The sequence below is a fragment of the Pleurodeles waltl genome, chromosome 3_1 (genome assembly GCF_031143425.1).
Source record: "Pleurodeles waltl isolate 20211129_DDA chromosome 3_1, aPleWal1.hap1.20221129, whole genome shotgun sequence".
Classification (NCBI taxonomy): Eukaryota; Metazoa; Chordata; class Amphibia; order Caudata; family Salamandridae; genus Pleurodeles; species Pleurodeles waltl.
This window is the reverse complement of record NC_090440.1, coordinates 165,323,632-165,342,812: the sequence shown is the minus strand read 5'-3', so window position 1 is coordinate 165,342,812 and position 19,181 is coordinate 165,323,632. Positions and strand designations below refer to the sequence as shown.

At 43.4% G+C, this 19,181-nt stretch overlaps 1 protein-coding gene across 12 annotated transcripts in view; it reads right to left on the bottom strand.

Annotated features, from left to right (window-relative positions):
- The window catches only part of HERC1 (HECT and RLD domain containing E3 ubiquitin protein ligase family member 1), a 1,155,039-nt gene that overhangs the window by 1,432 nt on the left and 1,134,426 nt on the right, over positions 1–19,181 (bottom strand). For all 12 annotated transcript variants that reach the window (XM_069222059.1, XM_069222062.1, XM_069222061.1 and 9 more), the window contains exon 77: positions 13,588–13,893. In XM_069222059.1, the coding sequence (XP_069078160.1) occupies positions 13,588–13,893 (306 nt within the window). The remainder of the gene's footprint in view (positions 1–13,587; positions 13,894–19,181) is intronic.

Genomic DNA, 19,181 nt, shown 5'->3' with positions numbered 1-19,181 from the left:
TGAAGACCAAGTAGTCATCCAGCAAATATCAGCCACTGAAGCGCATTTGGTCAGCGTAGCTGAAGCAGCTATAGCCACTCGGGAGGGTCCACCTTCTCTAAGGTATAGCAAATTTTTATGCAAAAAGAGATCTGATGCACAATACTATGCTTTGTCATTATTGTACCTTTCTTAGTGAAAACCAACAAAATATTCACCCACTCTGATCTTGTCTGATCAATGTAGGAGACAGCCTGTGGAACTACTCCTACTCCTTGAAATAATTTGGGGAGGGATGTACAATTCCTGATCTTCTAGAGACAGGCATCTCAAGGCATCCTTCACATTCAGACAACCCACCAGATAAGCTGACACCAGGAGAATTCTATGTTTCAGAACCCACTTCTACACAAGCAAGCCCTTCCTCTTCTGAGGTGGTAAAAGAACCTGCCCAACGTGGCCCAAGATAGAGGGAATAAACACTTTCAGTGCTAGGTGTGCTGTCCTGACTCAGAAAATGGAATACCTTCCCCACTCCCCCACCAGAAGCTCACCAAAGAGGCTAAGCAATCAAAAGGGGTTTGAGGTGGCAGAAACAGCTGCTGTAGAGGGAGACTGGAACAACATCCGTTATTCTTACATCCCCTCTCTCCTGCAAAAGGAGCATAAAAATTGCTCTGGGTTTGAACCAGCCACGTACACTGCCATGGTAAGGAGGGTATGCCACCAAAAAAATGCCACAAAAATGGTGATACTGTTGGAAAAAACTGTTTAGCCTGTAAGATCAGTTCCAGGGAGGGTGGTGAGAAGTTACTGTTTTTGAGCCTCTGATGGAGTCTGCTTTCTTGATTAATAGATCTCTGATCATCATCACCTGCCATATCAAATAGGGCAGCCTAGACGAGTCCAGAGAGCCCAGTTAGGTGCATCAGGCATGTCTCCACAAGGTAACATCAGGCATGTCTCCACAAGGTAACTCCAGTAATCATGGAGCAGGGCATCGTATCAGTTGAATTTATTCCACATATCAGAATTTTTTCTGAAGCATTAACGCAATCTTTAACTAACTAGGAAAACAGACGTTGTATACGAACTGGAAGACAAATTAAAGCAAAACTCACCATTTCCCACAGGATGTGGGCATACTGCCTGATTAGACATATGGCATAAGCGGTGCATAGGACCAGACGACTTGAAAATAAACCTTTGAATTCAATTTTACTGATGATGCTTGAACCACCAGTCTTTGCGGGAGAAGGCTGGGTTGAAAAGACTTTTGCATTAGATAGCACACATTGATTAGTCTGCCTGTGAACTGCCAGATCCAAAAGTGTTTTTCCCAGGCACTCAGACCCGAATCTAGCAGGCAATTATTGAAAGGGAGAGGACGGTCCAAAGATGTTGAAGATTCTTGCAGGAGTTCTACGTTGAAAGCAGACTCTGTAGACAGGGTAAATTGAAGAGCCTTTGCTGATTTACACACAAAGGTCATGAATGGACAAACTTCCCAAGAGAGAAGGCCCTAACTTAGGGCATATTATACTCGGGGATATATTGAGACCACTGGCATTCTGAAAGTCTAAGTAAAGCCAAGCATGGGGAAACCTCTGAATCTTCCTCCTCTGTGCGCCTAATATTTATGCTTCATATCACAAGCATGTCTGAATCTGAGCCTATGAATTCTTCCACAGACGCAAACCTCTATGTAAATGGTCAGCAAAATGCTGATCTTCAATTGGAGTTTCAAGCTTCTTACTAGTGATCTAAATGATTTCCATAAATGTAGAGAGCTGTGGCAGTGCTAAACATGCCTCTGAAAGTTGTGTCTGAGAAAATATCTGAAGTGGTGTTTAGAGGCCAGAGCATCTGGAGACATGGAGTCGGGTGGAGTTAGGGCCTGACCCACCAAGCTGAAGCTGACAGATGAAGCCTGAAACTAACCATAATCAGCTTGAAGGAAACGCCAGAATTGGGGGATTGTGTCACCAACTCACAGGACTGTTTATGTGATAACAAAGAGCAGGACTTGTCTTCAGTATAGTTTTACTTATTTTCTCATGTGAGGATCATTTAAGGGATCATTCCATGCCAGGGTACTTACCTGAGGTAGAAGAGAAGAACCTTTTTGAAGCTCCTTATACAACTGAGCCAACAGCTTATGTCTCACTGTCTTACCCTAAGACCTTCAGGTGCATGAAGGTACAGGAGTCAAATCTTAAGATATCATGGTCGACACCAGCGTCTGTATGGTACATAAAACCAGGAACAGGCTATCAGCACAGCAGGTGTTGCTGTGTTAATGCAGGTATTGTCACCTTCTGGTTGGTTGGAGCCATGATTTTAGTAGAGCAAGGCCATCTGGAAGCTCCAGAGATCTCTTGCTTAGAAAAACAGATTCCAGATCTCACCTGGCATCCAGGGATATTCATGACATCAAAAATATGGAGAGGGAATATTCTTCAGAAGGTTAGGTTAGTTGCTTGTAATATGCTTAGGGTGTCAATACAAGTGTCTAGCTCCTCCGATAACATGCCCAGTATTTCTGGTATAGGAGTCATCAGTAATACTAGGTTATGGTATTACTGAAGATAATAAATTAATACCCTACATGCCCCACTGGCCTGGGGCATAAGAACTGGAAATCAGTGATGCCACACTGATTTCCAGTGGTGAACCTGTAATTCTGGACGATTATCCAGGGATAAAGTTTCCAGATCCTATCTTGCAAACTTGACCTGGAGGATTTGTCCCTGTTTAACCATGAAATATTACTGCATCTGGTATTAACATATGTGGTAATAGTGCTGGAGTTGTAACACTGCTAAGGGAGAAAACACCCGTTTGTTCTGAAAACAGAATTTAGGCTAACCTTGTATTACAACCCTGACACCACCTCAAAGAGAAGGGGAGGCGAGGCAGAGAGGAAGGGCCAATAAAGAGAGAAGTAGGGATTCAGGAGAGTGAAAAAAGGAGGAGCCTTTGGAAAAGAGTTCATACTTGAAGTGTTTGTAGCCTGCTAAAGGAGTAGTAATATACAATGGCTAGCCAACCTTAGGCGGTGTGTCAGCTGGAAAGTAAAGTGAGACCAGAAGACACATAGTAGAAAGGTGAATTGCAAGGAAGGATCAGAGAGTGAGCATGTTGGGGTAGGGTAGAGACAGGTAGGTATGATTGATGTGGAAGCTTGAGAGGAAGCAGAGATTGATACAATGAGATATCATTGTACCTAAATGAGGGTGAATGGAGGAGAGAGTAATTAAGGAGAAGCAATAAGGAGAAGCAAGAGGGAGAAGGACGAGGTAAGATGAAGAATAAAGAGGAAGCGCAATAATGATAAATAAGGATGAAAAAGAATGGAATGGAGCAGGTATTAGAAAGAAAGAAGAAACAAAGAGGGGACACAAGAGGATGAGAAAGGCAGGTAGAGGGAGTAGAAATATGGAAAAAGGAAGAGAGGAAACGGAGGAAGATGGAGAGAAAAAGAAAGCATGCAGACTAAGAGGGAAAAGGAATAAAAAGAGGAAAGAGAAGGTGAAAAGCAAGGAAGATCAGGGAGCAGTTGCTGGAGGAAGTACAAGATGGAAGGAAGAGGAGGAAGAGGGAAGAAGAAGAGTAGATAGGGTAAAGGACAGGAAGAGGAGGCAGGGGGAAGGAAAAAAAAGAGGAAGGCTGACCATCTTTCTTCAGCATCAAGAAGTAACAGGAGAAATTGACTTTCCTCTCCTCTTTCACAGGATTCTCCCTATTGTACCTTTGACCAGCAATGACTGAACCTATTTGGTGAGGATGGAGGCATGTGTTGCTAAAGTCTGATCGAGACCATAAAGAAATGGATGGGAGGGTGACTAAACAGGAACAGCGTAACCATGATAAACAACCTTCAGGATCCAGCTGGACAGGCAAAATTTATCTTGCCCCCTTTTCGGCTGGCCCCTAAGGAGGTATCAGAGCGGCTTTGCAGAGGTAGCGGAAAACTGACCATGCTGATGGCCTTGTCCATTGCCAATACAATGAAGACACAAAACAGGATAGTTGCCTCGTGTGGTAAACTAGGTCCCAGGAGTAACTGCTGAACTTTTGGTACTACTGGTAGTATGGGCAAGGTACAGTAGGCCCGAGGAGCAGGCCATAACACAGATATCTTTGAACTGCTCCAAAGCTGAAGTTGTCTGGTCTCCTATCAACCTGGAGCTGTCAAAGATATTCATAAGGGATGCCAGCATATCCACAGGCAAGAATGATGCACATAGAGGCATGACAGCTACTTACACATTAGTGCCATAGCATGACCAATAGTTTCCGTAAAATGTACTTGGACATGTCATGTATGTTGTGGACTGTCTGGTCAAAAGTATTTTGATCTCCTCAGAAAGGGCAGGAACACTCTCGCTTGATATATCCTGGAGGAATTGATAGAATCTACCCAACAATCAAACATCAGTCAGAGACCACAATACCAAACTGGCTGAAGAGAACTACTGTTGCCAAATGCATCAATAAGCTTTGTTTCTCTGTCAGGCAGAGCAGTAGTGAAATCTTGCTTGCCAAAGCTGAACGAAGAGACTCTCTAGCATGGGATGTTGTGTCAAAAAGACTGAACCACCAAGAGCAGCACTCTGTCAGTAAGTGATGAGGCAACTTACCTGTTGCACCAAATATCCTACAGTCAAGGTTTTCCTCAGGGCTTAACTGAAAAGTAACAAAGGCTCTGAATTTGAAGTACCAGACTGCAATATTCTGTATGAAAATTCACTTTAGTTGCCAATTGCAGTATTAATATCGCTGCAGTTCTATACATCACCACTGAAAAGGAGGCACTTTCCCAGGGGAGGGGGTCTCAAGTAGGGTGTCCAAACCCAACTCTGCTGAAGCATTAAGGTCACTAGCATTCATAAAGTCTAAATACAGACCAGCATCAGTATAGTGATGGTGTAACACAATAAAACCTTTCTCATCATTATAGGTGGGCGAGCCACTGAAAGCTTGATCCAGGCTTGAGCATGAAGCTTGGCTCTGTGTCAGCTCGAGGTCCTTTTGGAACATCAGGCCCATAATAAGCTGAGCTTTTATGTGGCTTCTGCCTTCCTCACTCTACCCAGAATGTTACGCTATGGTCAGAGCTGCCAACTGCAGAACTGGAGGACCAAGTTCAAGGCTTGGTGCTGGCTTAACATCCTTTGATTCTGGGTAAATTCCTTAATCTCCCCATGCCTATAAACAATGCATGTGACCTTGTGCAAATGCAAATGGTCCTTTTTGGAAATGGCCCTTTTTGCAGGGTCATCCCCAGTCTTTTTGCCTCCTTACTCCTATTTTATCTGACCTGTTTTTGTTGGCTTTAGGACTCTGGGCACTTTACCACTGCTAACCAGTGCTAAAGTTCATATGCTCTCTGTTTAAAGTGTACTGTTGATTGGTTTATCCATGATTGGTGTTTTTGATTTACTGTTAAGTCCCTAGTAAAGTGCACCAGAGGTGCCCCGGGCCTGTAAATCAAATGCTACTAGTGGGCCTGCAGCACTGGTTGTGCCACCCACATTAGTAGCCCTGTAAACATGGCTCAGACCTGCCACTGCAGTGTCTGTTTGTGCAGCTTTAGACTGCCAATTCGACTTGGCAAGTGTACTCACTTGCCAGACCTAAACCTTCCCTTCTACTACATGTCAGGCACCTCTAAGGTAGGCCCTAGGTAGTCCCAGGGGCAGGGTGCAGTGTATGTTTAAGGACATATACTAATGTGTTTTATGTCCTAAGTGTGAAATACTGCCAAATTTGGTTTTCACTGTGCAAGGCCTATCTCTCTCATAGGTTAACATGGGGGCTGCCTTTAAGTATCTTTAAAGCGCAGATTCCCTTCGAGAGTAGATAAAATGTGGAGTTTAGGGTCTCTGGACTCACAATTTAAAAATACATCTATTAGTGAAGTTTGTTTTTAAACTGTCTGTTTGAAAATACCACTTTTAGAAAGTGGGCATTTTCTTGTTTATACCATCCTGTGACTCTGCCTGTTTGTGGATTGTCTGTCTGGGTCAGTTTGACAGTTGGGCTGGTTTGCACCTCTCTAGACAGTGACAACAAAAGGGGGTGGGGGTGTAGCCTGCATATCCTGATGAACCATCTGAGCTAGAGAGGAGGGAGGAGTGGTCGTTCACGCCTGAAAGGACTGTGCCTGCCCTCACATAATGCAGTCTCGGACCCCCTGGTGTGGGTAGGGGGCCTGGCCTGGACAAGGAAGGATCTTGCAAACACTTGAGACTATGCTTGGAAGATTGCCAACTTCAAAGGCAGAACTGGGTATAGGAAAAAGACCCAAAACCCCAGACTTTTAGAATCTTTCTGGAATCAAGAGGAACCTCTGCCCAGGAGAAGAGCTGAAGAGCTGAAGGAGGGGTACTGTCCCTTTGCTGGGTTGCTTTGCTGGACTGGCCTGCAGTTGCTGCTTCTGCCTGAAAAGAGTGCAAAGGGTGAACCTTGCTGTGTGTCCTGCTTGAGAAAATTTTCCAAGGGCTTGGAGTAGAGCTTGCCTCCTGTTGGAAGTCTCAGGGACACCAAAGACTTCAGTTTCCTCGACCTGCAGCACTAGGAACTTTGTGTTTTGTGCTGTTCAAGAGGAGAAACCACAGCGCCGCCGCCAATGATGCCACTGGCCTGCACCATGACCTGTCGACGCTACACAGAGTTGCATTGCCCTGCTTCGCACCGCGACCCTGGTCTCACGACGCCGTCATCAGACAGCTTCACCGAGCCACTGCTCACACCGCAGACTGGGCATCCCCGACGATGCAGCTCCTGTTGACACTGGCGCCGCTGCCTGCACTGTGGCCACCACTCGTGAGGTACACGATGCACCGTCCCATCCCGCACCGCAGCCCCGGTCCACCGATGCCAGCACCATCGACTACTGTATCGTCACCAAGCATCCTGCCTGCACCGTGGCCTGTGGACACGCTCGTGAGGGTCACGAAGCACCGTCCCATCCCGCACCACTGACTTGAGCCTACTGACGACATCGCTTCAGCAACGACGCCGCTGCCTGCACCGTGACCTGTGGACACCGCATGTCACACCACCCCACTTCACACCGCAGCCCTGGTCTCACCGACGCCGCTGGACGATGTCACCAAGCCGCTGCTTGCACCATGACCTGTGGGCACCGCACGTCGCATCGTCCTGCTTCGCACTGCAGCCCCGACGCCATCCACGCCGGCACACCTGACTTCATCAGGCTGGAGTTCGATATGCAATGCGTGTGACCTCAAGGCCCCGACGACTCCTGCACTGACTCCGGAACCAACACCGCAACGTCAGTGACGCCGCTCTCCGGAGCTCACCGCGAGGATCATGACGCCCTGCAAATCCAAGGTACTGTTTGCGGGTCTTCCCGACACCGTAGCTGGCCCTCAACGCCGTGGTCGGCCTGAACTGTTGGTTTTGTTGATCACAATGCCATGATAGCCCCATGTGGAGCTATCGACTTCAAGCAACTGTAGTTTTGAGTAAATTTTGCAGAATACATATTTTACTGCTGTGTGTTGGATTTTTATCGTATTTGGTCTTGTTTTATAAAGATAAATATTGGCTATTTTTCTAAAACTGGTGTGGTGTCCTTTTGTAGTGTTTTCACTTAATACTATGTGTTATGTGCAAATTCTTTACACATTGCTTCTGAGATAAGCCTGACTGCTCGTGCCAAGCTACCAATGGGGTGAGCAGGGGTTATCTGAGCGGGTATCTCCCTTATCCTGACTAGAGTGAGGGTCCCTAATTGGACATGGTGCAAACCGACTGCCAACTAGAGAGCCCATTTCTAACAGTGCTCATGTCAAGCGCTCCAATAACTTTCGGGTTGAGTTTGCACTATATTTGAAGATAACAAAGCCTTAACCTAGAGAAAGACAAATAGATACCCATTTATTGGCTGATTTGTAGAAAGTGAAACCAGAAAACCTGGACAAAGCACTTCTTCCCCATTTAATTGTGTTCTTAGGCAGATGTTTTATTTTACCAAAAGGAAATAAATTACTTACCTGTAACTTTGGTTCTCCAATACTGGCATCTTTCATAGATTCAAATGCTTGAATCATTCCCCGTCGTTGAGGTAGAAGTCTCACTGTACAATTATGAAAGCAGTACAGGTTACAATCACTACGGTAACTTATTACATAAGAAGTAAACTGCAGCAAATCAGGCATCAGCACTCTCTAGCAGTCCCGTCCACGGAGGCTTCACTCCCTCAGATTTTCAAGTACTAGTGGGAAAGAAATATATACCCATCAGATAAGGTGAGCCTCTAAAGAGAGGAGGGCGGGGAGCATGTGAATCTATGAAAGATGCCAATACCGGAGAACCACAGTTACAGGTAAGTAACTTATTTTTTCTTCTCCAGTATTGGAACTTTCAAAGATTTACGTGCTTGTGTCAGAATAGCTACCAGTAAAAAAAATGCCCAATAATGATGCGAAAGTAGCGGATGGTGGGATAATAAAAGAAGCAAAAGCTCACCTTATTGGCATAAATGACGCAAAACTGCTTGTCCCACTGCAGCATCTCTCTGCACTGTCAAGTCCAGACAGCAGTTCTGCGTAAACGTGTGTTGACTCTTCTAAGTAGCTACTCTACAAATGTTTTGAAGATACACTTTAGCAGTAGTCGTAGACACACTTCTTGCACAGCACGCTCGTAACTCAGCCAGCATAGGTTTTCTGGATGTACGGTGACAAAACTAGATATCTGAAGCAATCAACCATGCAATACTCTGGAGAGTGGAAATGCTTTTCGAAGGTTACCATAAGCAACCAAAAATTGGTCAGATATTCTGAATTGCTGTGTACAGTGCAATACGAATTTTAAGCACTTTTTAACGTCTAATGTGTGATGTCTGGGTTTGGAAAGAATAGCTTTAGGACTACAGGTTTGTTAAGATGAAAGTCTTTTGGAACCTTTGGAATTAACCTTGGGTTGGTCAGTAATATCACTAACTTCTCTGAAGTGTAGAAAGGTTATTTAATTATGAAAGCCTGTATTTTACTTACTGTTCTTGCACAAGTCAAGGCTAATAAAAGAGCCATCTTCCATGACAGGAATAACATCTCAGCTTAGTGAATGGGTTCAAATGGAGTCTTCATCAAGTGAGAAAGGACTAAAGAGGGCAAGATGGAGGAGCCCTTTAAGGAATTCTTTGATAATGCAACTGGACCAGAAGATGTTGAACCTGATGATCTTCAAAATCTTGATATAGCAGCTAAGTGTACTTTTATTGAAGTTTGGGCCAGACCTGATGTGGCTAACTGTAGCAGAGAGGACAGAATACGTTCTGGCATAGTTGACATAGGATGCAGTTGTGACTTTTAACACCATAAACAGAACTATTTCCACTTAAGTTGATAAGTTTTGTTCGTGGAATCCTCTCTGGCCACATCAAGAATCTCCTTTCATTCCTGTGGGATATTCAGGCTCACAAACTTGTTGTGTTTTGGAGCCAGGCTGATAAGTGTAAGGATGCCTGATCCAGGTGAAGTACTTGATTGTGGTTATTTGATTACAAAGCCAAAAATAGTTTCAGGGAATGTGCTGTTTCTCTGACAGCAGGATTAGTTTGATGAACCAATACTGTTTGGGCCATTTTGGGGCTATTTGAATCATCTTGCAGGGCTTTCCCTCCATCTTGTTGAGAAGATTTGGGATCAACGGGATCAGGAGAAATGCATAAGCAAAGATCCCCGACTATTGTATGGACATTGCATTCCCTCATGACCCCAGCTGTGGTTTCCAACTTGCTCAGAATCAGCATTTTCGATTCTGATGAGTCGCAAGTAGGTCTTGATGTCTGCCCCAAAGACTGAGGATATTGTGTAGAGTAACTTGGTTGAGCTCCCACTTGTGGCAGTTATTTTTGGTTCTGTTTGCTGTGTCTGCTATAACATTCCTTATTCCTGGAATATATTCTGCTGTTAACTTTACTTGATGTTTCAGTGCTCACTTCCAAATGTTCTTAACTAAGTGCTTGAGATCTTGTGTCACCCTGTTTATTGATGTAATGCATGGTTGTGGTATTGTCCATGAGTTTTAGCACTGATGATTCTTTTATTCTCTGAAGAAAGGATGGCAGACTCAGTGCCACTGCTTTGAGTTCCAATAGATTTATGTGAAGACTTCTGTGTTGCGGAGCCAACTTTCTCCTGATTTTTAAATCCTGAAGGTGAGCACCCCAACCCTTCAACTGAGACATTCATTGTCACCACAAAATAGACTATTTGCAGTAGGAAGCTTAATCCTATGGAAAGAATATTGTCTTGAGTCCACCAGAGATGGGACTACTTCATGCTCAATGGGATCTGGAGGATGTCCTCGAAGGAGTCTTGAGTTTGTAGCCACTGTTTGTCTAATTCTTCCTGTAGAGTTTGCATTTGAAGATGGGAAAACGGGACCAGAGGAATGCAAGGCAATATCATTCCTAGAATGGATTAGAAGAGGTAAACTGAAATATACCTTCTCTTCAGTAACTCCTCTGCTTAGAATCTGGATGTGGCCTGTCTGTCCTCTTTTAGATGTGCTTTGTCTCGCATGGAGTCTAAAATGGCTCCCAAAAATGACGGACGAAGTGATGATTTTTGTTTGTTTAGGGTCAATCCCGGTTTGTTAAATAGTGACAGACAGGCATTTGTACCTTTGGTTGTCTCTTGACTGGCAGGTGCCTTTATCAGCCAGTCATCTAGGTACGAGAATATTTGATGACTTTCCTGTTTGAAATGAGCTGCCACTGGTGCCAGACATTTTGTGAAAATGGAGAGGGCCTATATAAGTCCAAAAGGAAGAACTATGAACCGATAGTGTATGCAGACTATTCTGAATCTAAAAAATGCTTCTTTGGGCGAACTGGGATGTTAAATTAGGCCTCCTGAAGATCTAGTGTTGTCATTCGTTGGGTGATCTGTAGTTGTTGGAAATGAGGCGGGGATGCTCCCCTTGGAGGTGTATGAGGTGTTTTCTTGTGAACTCTACAGTATGGCCGCAGGTAATTAAATCTAAAACCGACTTGTCTAATGTTAATTTCCACTGTTCCAAATAGTTTGCTATTTTTCATGAGGTTCTTTCACCCTCCTGTAGAATCTTTTTTGCTTACATCTGTACATCCTCAGGCAAACAATCTATGAACGGATCAATATCTAGCCACATTTGCCTGTCGTGGCGGCCAAGCATCACCAGAGAATTAGCTGCTCTAACAGTAGTTGCTGCCATTGTGGAAAAATCCTTGCATATGTTATCTAAATGCCTACCTTCCCTATAGGGTGGCATGGAGATGGGTGAAGAGGGATTTTTTTTTTTTAACAATATTGAGCTACTTAAGTTATTTTGAAGTCTGGCTTGGGTGTTCTACTAAGCAAGCTGGTGAACTCTCAGGTGTCTGATACTTTTTACCCAGTCTGGGAAGTACAGCAGAGAATGTTGGTGGATTTTTCATTATTTTATGTCTTCCTCCCAGATGAAATCCACAACAGGGATAACCTTAATCGATTTCCTAGAAGGCTCCTTAAAGTCATACAAAAAACAATCTGATTGCTTTACTTGCATTTGAAGGTCCAACCATTTGGCTGCTCTTTCGATGAGAATCCCCCAATATCATCAGGAGGAGAAACAACCTGATGAGGCGCTAGTAGTGATGGTGTCAGAAGCAGACAGTCATTGGATGCACTTTGGTCATCTGGTACTTCACCTACCTACCTCTTTGGAAGATGTTCCATCATCTGAAGGTGAAACTGCGATGTTCAGTGCTGGTCTCCTTTTCGGGGTACCGCCAGAGGACCCAACGACTAGGAATGATTCAAGCATGTGAATCTATGAAAGATTCATTACTGGAGATTTTTTTTCTTTTCTTTAATATCATGTTGAAAGCACTTTTAAATATGTGAGTTCAGACTTCCAGCTGTACAAAAATACCACTTTTAGTCAGTGCAGCACTATAATGTGCTCCATCAGTGTCAAAGCTTTTACATGTTAAAGAAATATACTTCTTTGAATTTTGAAGAGACTGAATAATACACATCAAATATTTTCTGGGCTCGGCTCATGCATGGGCTCTTAAATCTGAGCCAGACCACTGCCTTGGTTCTGGCTTGGCTCTCTCTGTTAATTTTTTGGCTCGCCCACCTCTACTCATCATACTCGTCATGCAAAACCTTCTGGTACTGCATCTCAAGCTGAACCAAACACTGAAAATACTGGTGTTGAACCCAAGTCACTGCCAGAGAATCTTCAAATATCATGATCTGCGCCTTAGTGGACTTGTAAAGAAACATTGGCCACGATCTAGACAAACACCGCTCAGAATCCGAGATCAGGGTCAGATCTGGACCTGGGATAGAACCACCAAAACCAGTATATCCTTCGGCAAACAAGTGGAGGTGTGGCAGGAAGCCAGGTCGACTCTTGAAAGACTCTCAGTGCCAGGGAATATGCCCTGCCAGCATAAGCCTGACAGAGGTACTGGGTGGATCCATGGGGCCTGTAGGGGCTCTGGATCATCCAAAAAGGCTGCAGCACTGCCTCCCGAAGGATTCTAACTGATGTGAAGTCAAAGATCCCTCAAGGAATTCAGGTATATTGGCTTCAGCTTGTGGAATGGGATCAGAGTCAGATGGCTAGCATGGAGTCAGGCCTCTAATGCCAATTGCAGGATCACTTCCTGGAGCAGGAGCAACTGGGAGAGTACTCTTGTGTGGCCTTCTTGTGCTTGAGCCAAGACTTGTCCTTCAAGTTCGTCTTGGACTTTCCAGAGGATCAAGACCTAGACCGGGTCTTCAACCAGGAACAGACTTGACATTCGAAGTGCAAGCTGCCCTGTTTCTTGTGTTCAGTGACGCAATTTGAAGCCTGGAGTCTCCAGGTGAGACATATCTCAAGCACACTGCCATGAAAAAATTGTTTTGGAAGTCAATGAAGAACTGACAAAAGGCTGGATCTGTGTTAAAGGGCTCAAAGAAAAAAGGAACGGACATCATCATGCACAGGTGGTGCCTATATATCTTACTCTGTACAATCTCTTTTGGAGCTGAAGAGAGGCAACAGTGGAGTCCAATAAGGCCACCTATCAGAGCGGAGGTACAATTGCTAAAACGTTTCCCAATCCAGTCAGGTGCCCTTTGAGAAATAAAAAAGTGAGGGTTCTGCAATTAGAAGCAACCATCAAAATTACCATTTATTCCAGACAAAGCACCTATTTGGTCATGAACTTAAACACCATATAACTTAATATCCATGACTGGCAATGCCAAGGGGAGAGCAGAGCTCTCTCAAGCTGAGGAGAACAGCCTAAGTGTACTCCAAATGCTCCCTTGTAGTACGGAAACACCTCCTCCCCAAAACCCTCATACAGTCCAAATGGTCCATTATGTGTTCCTTTGGAAAGATGAAAAATGTAAATTTTGGTGCTTTGAGCTTGGTTGAAGCTCCATAGATGTCTTTCAGTGCAAATCAAATTCTTTGTCAATGTTTTGGTCACTAATCCTGCATATTTCTGAAACACTCCATTTTCAAGCTTTGTTAACTATCCCAAGGAAATTATGGTAGAAAAGAAAGTCAAGAATGAGTGAAGAAATGTAGTCAACTTACTCTATCAACCTTCATGATTTGGAATCGCTGAGAGATATCAGCAGTGTTTGCTGGCAGTCGAGACCGTCCAGAGACAAATCTCATGAATAGAACTCTCTCCTCATTCGAAAACTCCTCAAGAGTCTGCCAGAACCACTGCACCAACTGATGTTGTTCATCAACTTCCCTGTATCGAACCACCTTCTTCAGGACCTCAACAGAGATCTCTGGCATGCCACACACCATTTGTTCTAGCTGTTTAGCAGTGAGAAGAGACAATAAAGGAACAGGCACGATCCATGACATTCCTTCACGAACAGCTGCCACCTAAGAAAAGAATATTGCAGATGGAGTTAAAGATCATACAAATATGACTCAAATTATAACACAATGGCACAAGTGGTAAAACATCTCAATAAACAGAAATCCTTTTCACAAAAGTGATCCTAGTAAACTGCTTACAGTCAACAAAAAATCTTAATAGAATACATACAAATATTTCACACAAGATGACAACATTAACAACCATTTTTAATAGACAAATACGGTCTATGGTCCCCAATTGTTAACCATGCCTTTGGCCCCAAAGTCACAGAAAATCTAGGAAGGTACTTGGACAGTCTGCTTTTTTGTATTTATCTTCACTTTTACTGTCCTATTTTACCTACTCGCAAATAAAGACCAGTTTCTGTAAGAAGTACCACATTGATTAGAGATTGAGTTAATTGTGCATAATTCACTGTGTCACTATTTACAAAAATGTCTAAACCACTGAAGTTAGCCATGACTGCCTGACTTTGCTACGTCGGAATTGCCAAGAGCCTTAGAGGAAGTATTAGTTATCCAACTGGACTGAAACAGTTTTGTGGCCTTAGAACACTAAAGATAAACACCCTTCTCCACTATTGGTACTGCCCACTAAAAACAGATGGCCCCAGGACTAACTAGAAGGGTATAAGATTAATTCAGTCTTTTCTAGCATTAGCAACATTACTGTTCAAGTTTGTGCCACTGGACAACCAAAGAATAAGTTGCTCTCTTTCAACAGTGTTCTTTCAATAGAAGAAATAACTCCTGAAGATTTATTACCTGGACCCACTTCCCAGACCAGATCTAGATTTGAGATTTTGTAACAGTATCATAGAGTTACTAGTGCCAGGTATCACTGCTCAGCATGAGGAATAGAGACATGTGAATACACTAGGAGCAGCAAAGAGGATCCTTCGGTTTCCTTTCTTCTGCACTCTTCATTGTCTTAAAATGCAAAGGGCGGAGACAAGTAGTAACAATCAAAATAAAAAAAGAATATATTCATCTTTGAGGGAGGGAAGAGTGGTGAGGAATCGGCCTGAGCTATTGTATCCAGAGGAACGTTACAGAAGTCATTTGTTCACCAAACGATGTCTGCTCCCATATTCCTTAAATTAACCACCCCAAAAACACCCTTTGAGAAGGAGAGTTGAGTATACCTATGTTTCAAATTTAAGGAAAAGACTGTAGGATGGCCCTGAAAAAATATAATGCTGCTTGAGAACGCACTTGAAAGCAGTAACTTAGTTAAAAAAAACAAAAACAAAAAATGCAAGGAGAATCAAGTAGTGGCGTGGCAACTCATCTAGTTTAGAATTTCTCACACAATGATGTAATTGTCATCCACTTTGTCAAAGGACCTTAAGTCTTTAAAGTTACGGCAATGTTTTTTACTACAAGTTTGTAGCAAGGAGTTACCTACAAATGGTCTCCTTTCCAACAGCATTATCCAGCTTGATATCCTCAAAACCTCTGAAAAAGGTTTTTATTCACACTTAAAAGCTTCTGTTCAGTGTATGTTATCACAAAGCTCTTGTGGAATCCAACAAGAGAAATCTCTCCTCCACTTCAGAAGGATGGGGACGCGAAAGCTAGGGACGTATCAAGAGCCCTTGGGTCCAAGTATCTAGACCACTTTAGGAGCAAAGAAGGCGTGAGATGAAGAACAATCATATTTTTTTTAAAAGGTAGTGAAGACAACAGTGGCCAGAAGGACTTGCATCCTGCTTACTTGCTTGATGGATGTTATATCAACCAAGGAAACCAAATTCTAAGTAAGAAGTCTTAAAGGACAGGAATTCATGGGCTCAAAAGAAGGGCTCAACACATCTGCAAATCAAAATCAAAATTCCAAAGCAAAACAAGGAAAAGAAATGGCGGAAACTCAGCTTGTATTAGTTGACTGCACTTGCAATTTGTATAATGATCCTTGATCTGGCAAACACATACACAAAAAAGTGGTTGTGAGGAAATCTTTTGCTGTGCCACTTTCCAGTTCTTTTTCAGTTTAGCTAAGGAAGCTGCAGAACATGTACTGTTTTCATCAGAAGATACACAGAATAGCACTAGGATGCATCCATAGCACCACAATACAATAACTGGCAACCAAATAATCCCACAAGGTAGAAAGTAATCAACCAGTCAACAAGACCTATATCCCATTAGGTACCAGTTCACAAGCTAATAGAGGGAGCCCATAAAGAAAAACAGAGAACAGATCTCTGGTAAGCCCCAGGATGCCACTTCTTACAGGTTTGCTTATGGTCCATGGATGACACCCTGCTTTTGAGATCTGCCATTGTAATCTATTTCTCCATAAAATAAGCTGTTGACATACCAATTGCCTATGACCCACCCCATAGCCCCACTGGTGCGCTGCAAAGATGCTTGGATCTTTAACACCCCCTGCTTGTTGAACAATATTCTGTTGTGTTGTTTTGTCAGGTCCTGGGCCTGTTTTCGTACTGGGTGTGGCAGAAAAACTGAGAGCACCAATATGACTGTGCTTATTTCCAAGAAGCATATCTAGTAATGTTTCTCTTGTGGGAAGAATAGAAAATAATGTGAGATATATGAGCTGGGGTCTCTTGCTCCTGTAAGATGCACTTTTGACCATGGACAGCTGTGGCCAAGGAGGCCTTAAGGATTCCCAATTAGTAAACTGGGAGAAGATGCTCACCCCTACAAGTAGAGGATGTGCCCAAGGGGACGTCAGATCAAATATTACGTAGCAGTAGAACTGGTTCCACTGCTGTTGATGTGTCCAATAAGGTAATATCATACACAATCACAAATGAGGGAACAAGAAAATGTAAGCTGCAATTAGCACAGAAGTGGCAAACTTGATCTTCATGTTTGGCAAACGTTTTCAACAGGAGTGCTCTTATGTTTTTTACTCTGATCTGAATTGGCAGGTGCCTAGAATAACTTGAATAAACTGATTCCACAGGGTATGTGTAGGGATGGGGTTGGAGATGGGGGATGCAAAGAACACTTAGCTCTCCATACATCCCAACTGCTCTGGTTTTCTCTACTTGCGCACAATGCCCAATCAGTTCAATCCAGACACAGACCTGCTCCTCATCTCTCTTATCATTAAACTCTCACAGCCGTTTCCCACCTGTGCACTATCCTGCCCATGGCAGCCAAACGTTAGCTTCTCAAGACCTCCCCTCCTGGGCCACACACAGGGGGCAGTCTGATGTGGGAAGAAGCAGTAGGAGGTCAGAAGAAGGAGGAAGGCAGATCCTCACATCTACTTTGGAAGGTGACACTGAACCAGCAGACAAAATACCTTTTGCCTATGCTGGGCAAACTACCTTATTGCTTCACTGCAGTCCAGGCTGGTGTGCAGGGAGTCAAATTCTACATTCAACACATTCTGAAGGAGGTCAAATTATGAAGCTGTAAAACAGATTAGGCAATGAATTAATAGAGGAAAGATCCTTGAGAGAGGCAAACCATAGCTTAAGCAGTGTCTATTTCCTACCACACCTGAAATGTAAATGCTGAAATGGTATCAGGAAAGAGGGGGAGACTTTTTAAAAAGAAGCACACATGAAAGAGTTCTAATCTAACTTCGTGGTCCTCTTCTTGTCTGGAAGTGAGTGTAAATCTAGATGTAGCTGTGACTTGACAGTAGTATTATTTCCATGGAGTGATTCTTACTGCCTGGCTCCCCGAACCTTGCTGACCACACACATCAATATGCACTGGGTGAAAATATCTCCAAGTAGGGGTATTTTAACCACCTGCAATATAGTCTGGCTAACTCACAATGGTTGCCTATCACTCATTACCAGTTCCCTACGAACAGAATTATAAATATTTCCTTCAATGAACCAGGTTTGTGCACCAGGGAGACCATTATGTTATGTTAAATTTATTTCTAAAGCGAACGATCACCCTGAGGTGTTCTGAAGCTAGCTCGATAGGAAACCTGAGACCCAAAACTCAAGGAGAGTGGCCTAGGAATAGAACTAAAAATGGACAATGTCCTATGCCGAAGTTCATAGTGAACTGAATAACCAAGTTTTTAAAGCTTTCCTAAAGGCAAGCAGATTTTTCATAGTTTTTAGGTGGAGTGGCAAGGTATTCCAAGTTTGTGATGCACCGATCACAAAACTTCTTCCTCCCCATGAGCTAAGTCTGACTTTAGGGAGTGATGTTTTCTTGGTTGTGGATGACTGCAATGTTCCTGCTGGCCTGTACTATTTAAATTTGTTCTTTAGGTAATCAGGTCTCATATCATGGAGTGCTTTAAAAGGCCGTGCAAAGGGTCTTAAATACAATTCTCTTCCTTATCGACAACGATTGTAATTGTTTTAGTGCCATGGAGGCAGATTTGAATTGAGGAACACCTAGTAAGAGCTGTGCTGCTTCATTCTGCAGAATGTGTAGTTTGTTCAGATGTTGTTGTTGCATATTAATATATAGACCATTACAATAGTCTAGTTTGGAAAGAATCATGGAGGTAATTACTGTTTTCTGCAGATTGGTAGGGAGGACAGTTAAGATCTTTTTGATTGTCCTAAAGGTGTAAAAGGTAGATGAAGTAACTGAGTTCACACGATCGCTGTAAGTCAGTTTATCATCAATGATCATGCCAAGGTTACGGGCTTTCCTGACTGGGGTCAGAAGGGTTCCTAACTCTTGTGGCCAGGACGAATGGGACAAAAACACGCTGGATTCCCAAATAAGATGACCCCCGTCTTACTTGAATTTAACATCAAGCAGTTATTGGCCATCCAGTAATTCACTGCCCAATGCAGTCATGGAATCTCGGGTCTGTGTCAAGCTTGTTTTTAGTAAAAGCGGAAACAATTTGTGTGTCAATGGCGAACGAAGTAAGTGAGAATCAACTTCAAGTCGGATCAACTTGGCCTGATTAGACACATATGTTGAACAATGTTTGGCGCAAGGAAGAGCCTTGTGGCACTCCACAAGTAAGAGAGAAGGGATCGGAGGTCTATTCGTTTAAACATATGGATTGTTTCCGATCAGACAGAAAAGATTTTAGGAGGCCCTAATGAGAACGTCTGTGAGGGCTTCATTAATTGGGAATGGGGGCTTGGCAGAGCTTCGCACTGGCTGAAGTAGCTCAGTCAGAACATCAGCATCACCCAGCTCCTCATACTAGTTTTCCTCATAGTAGGATTAGGCTAGATCGTCACTTGGATCCAGAAATCCATAGCCATCATCACCATAAGCCCCTCCACAGTCAGAATGACTAGTCCTGTCAAAGGACAAGGGCATAGTGTCCAAACCAGACAGTGGGCATGGTCCGGATGCTGTTAGTGTCGACA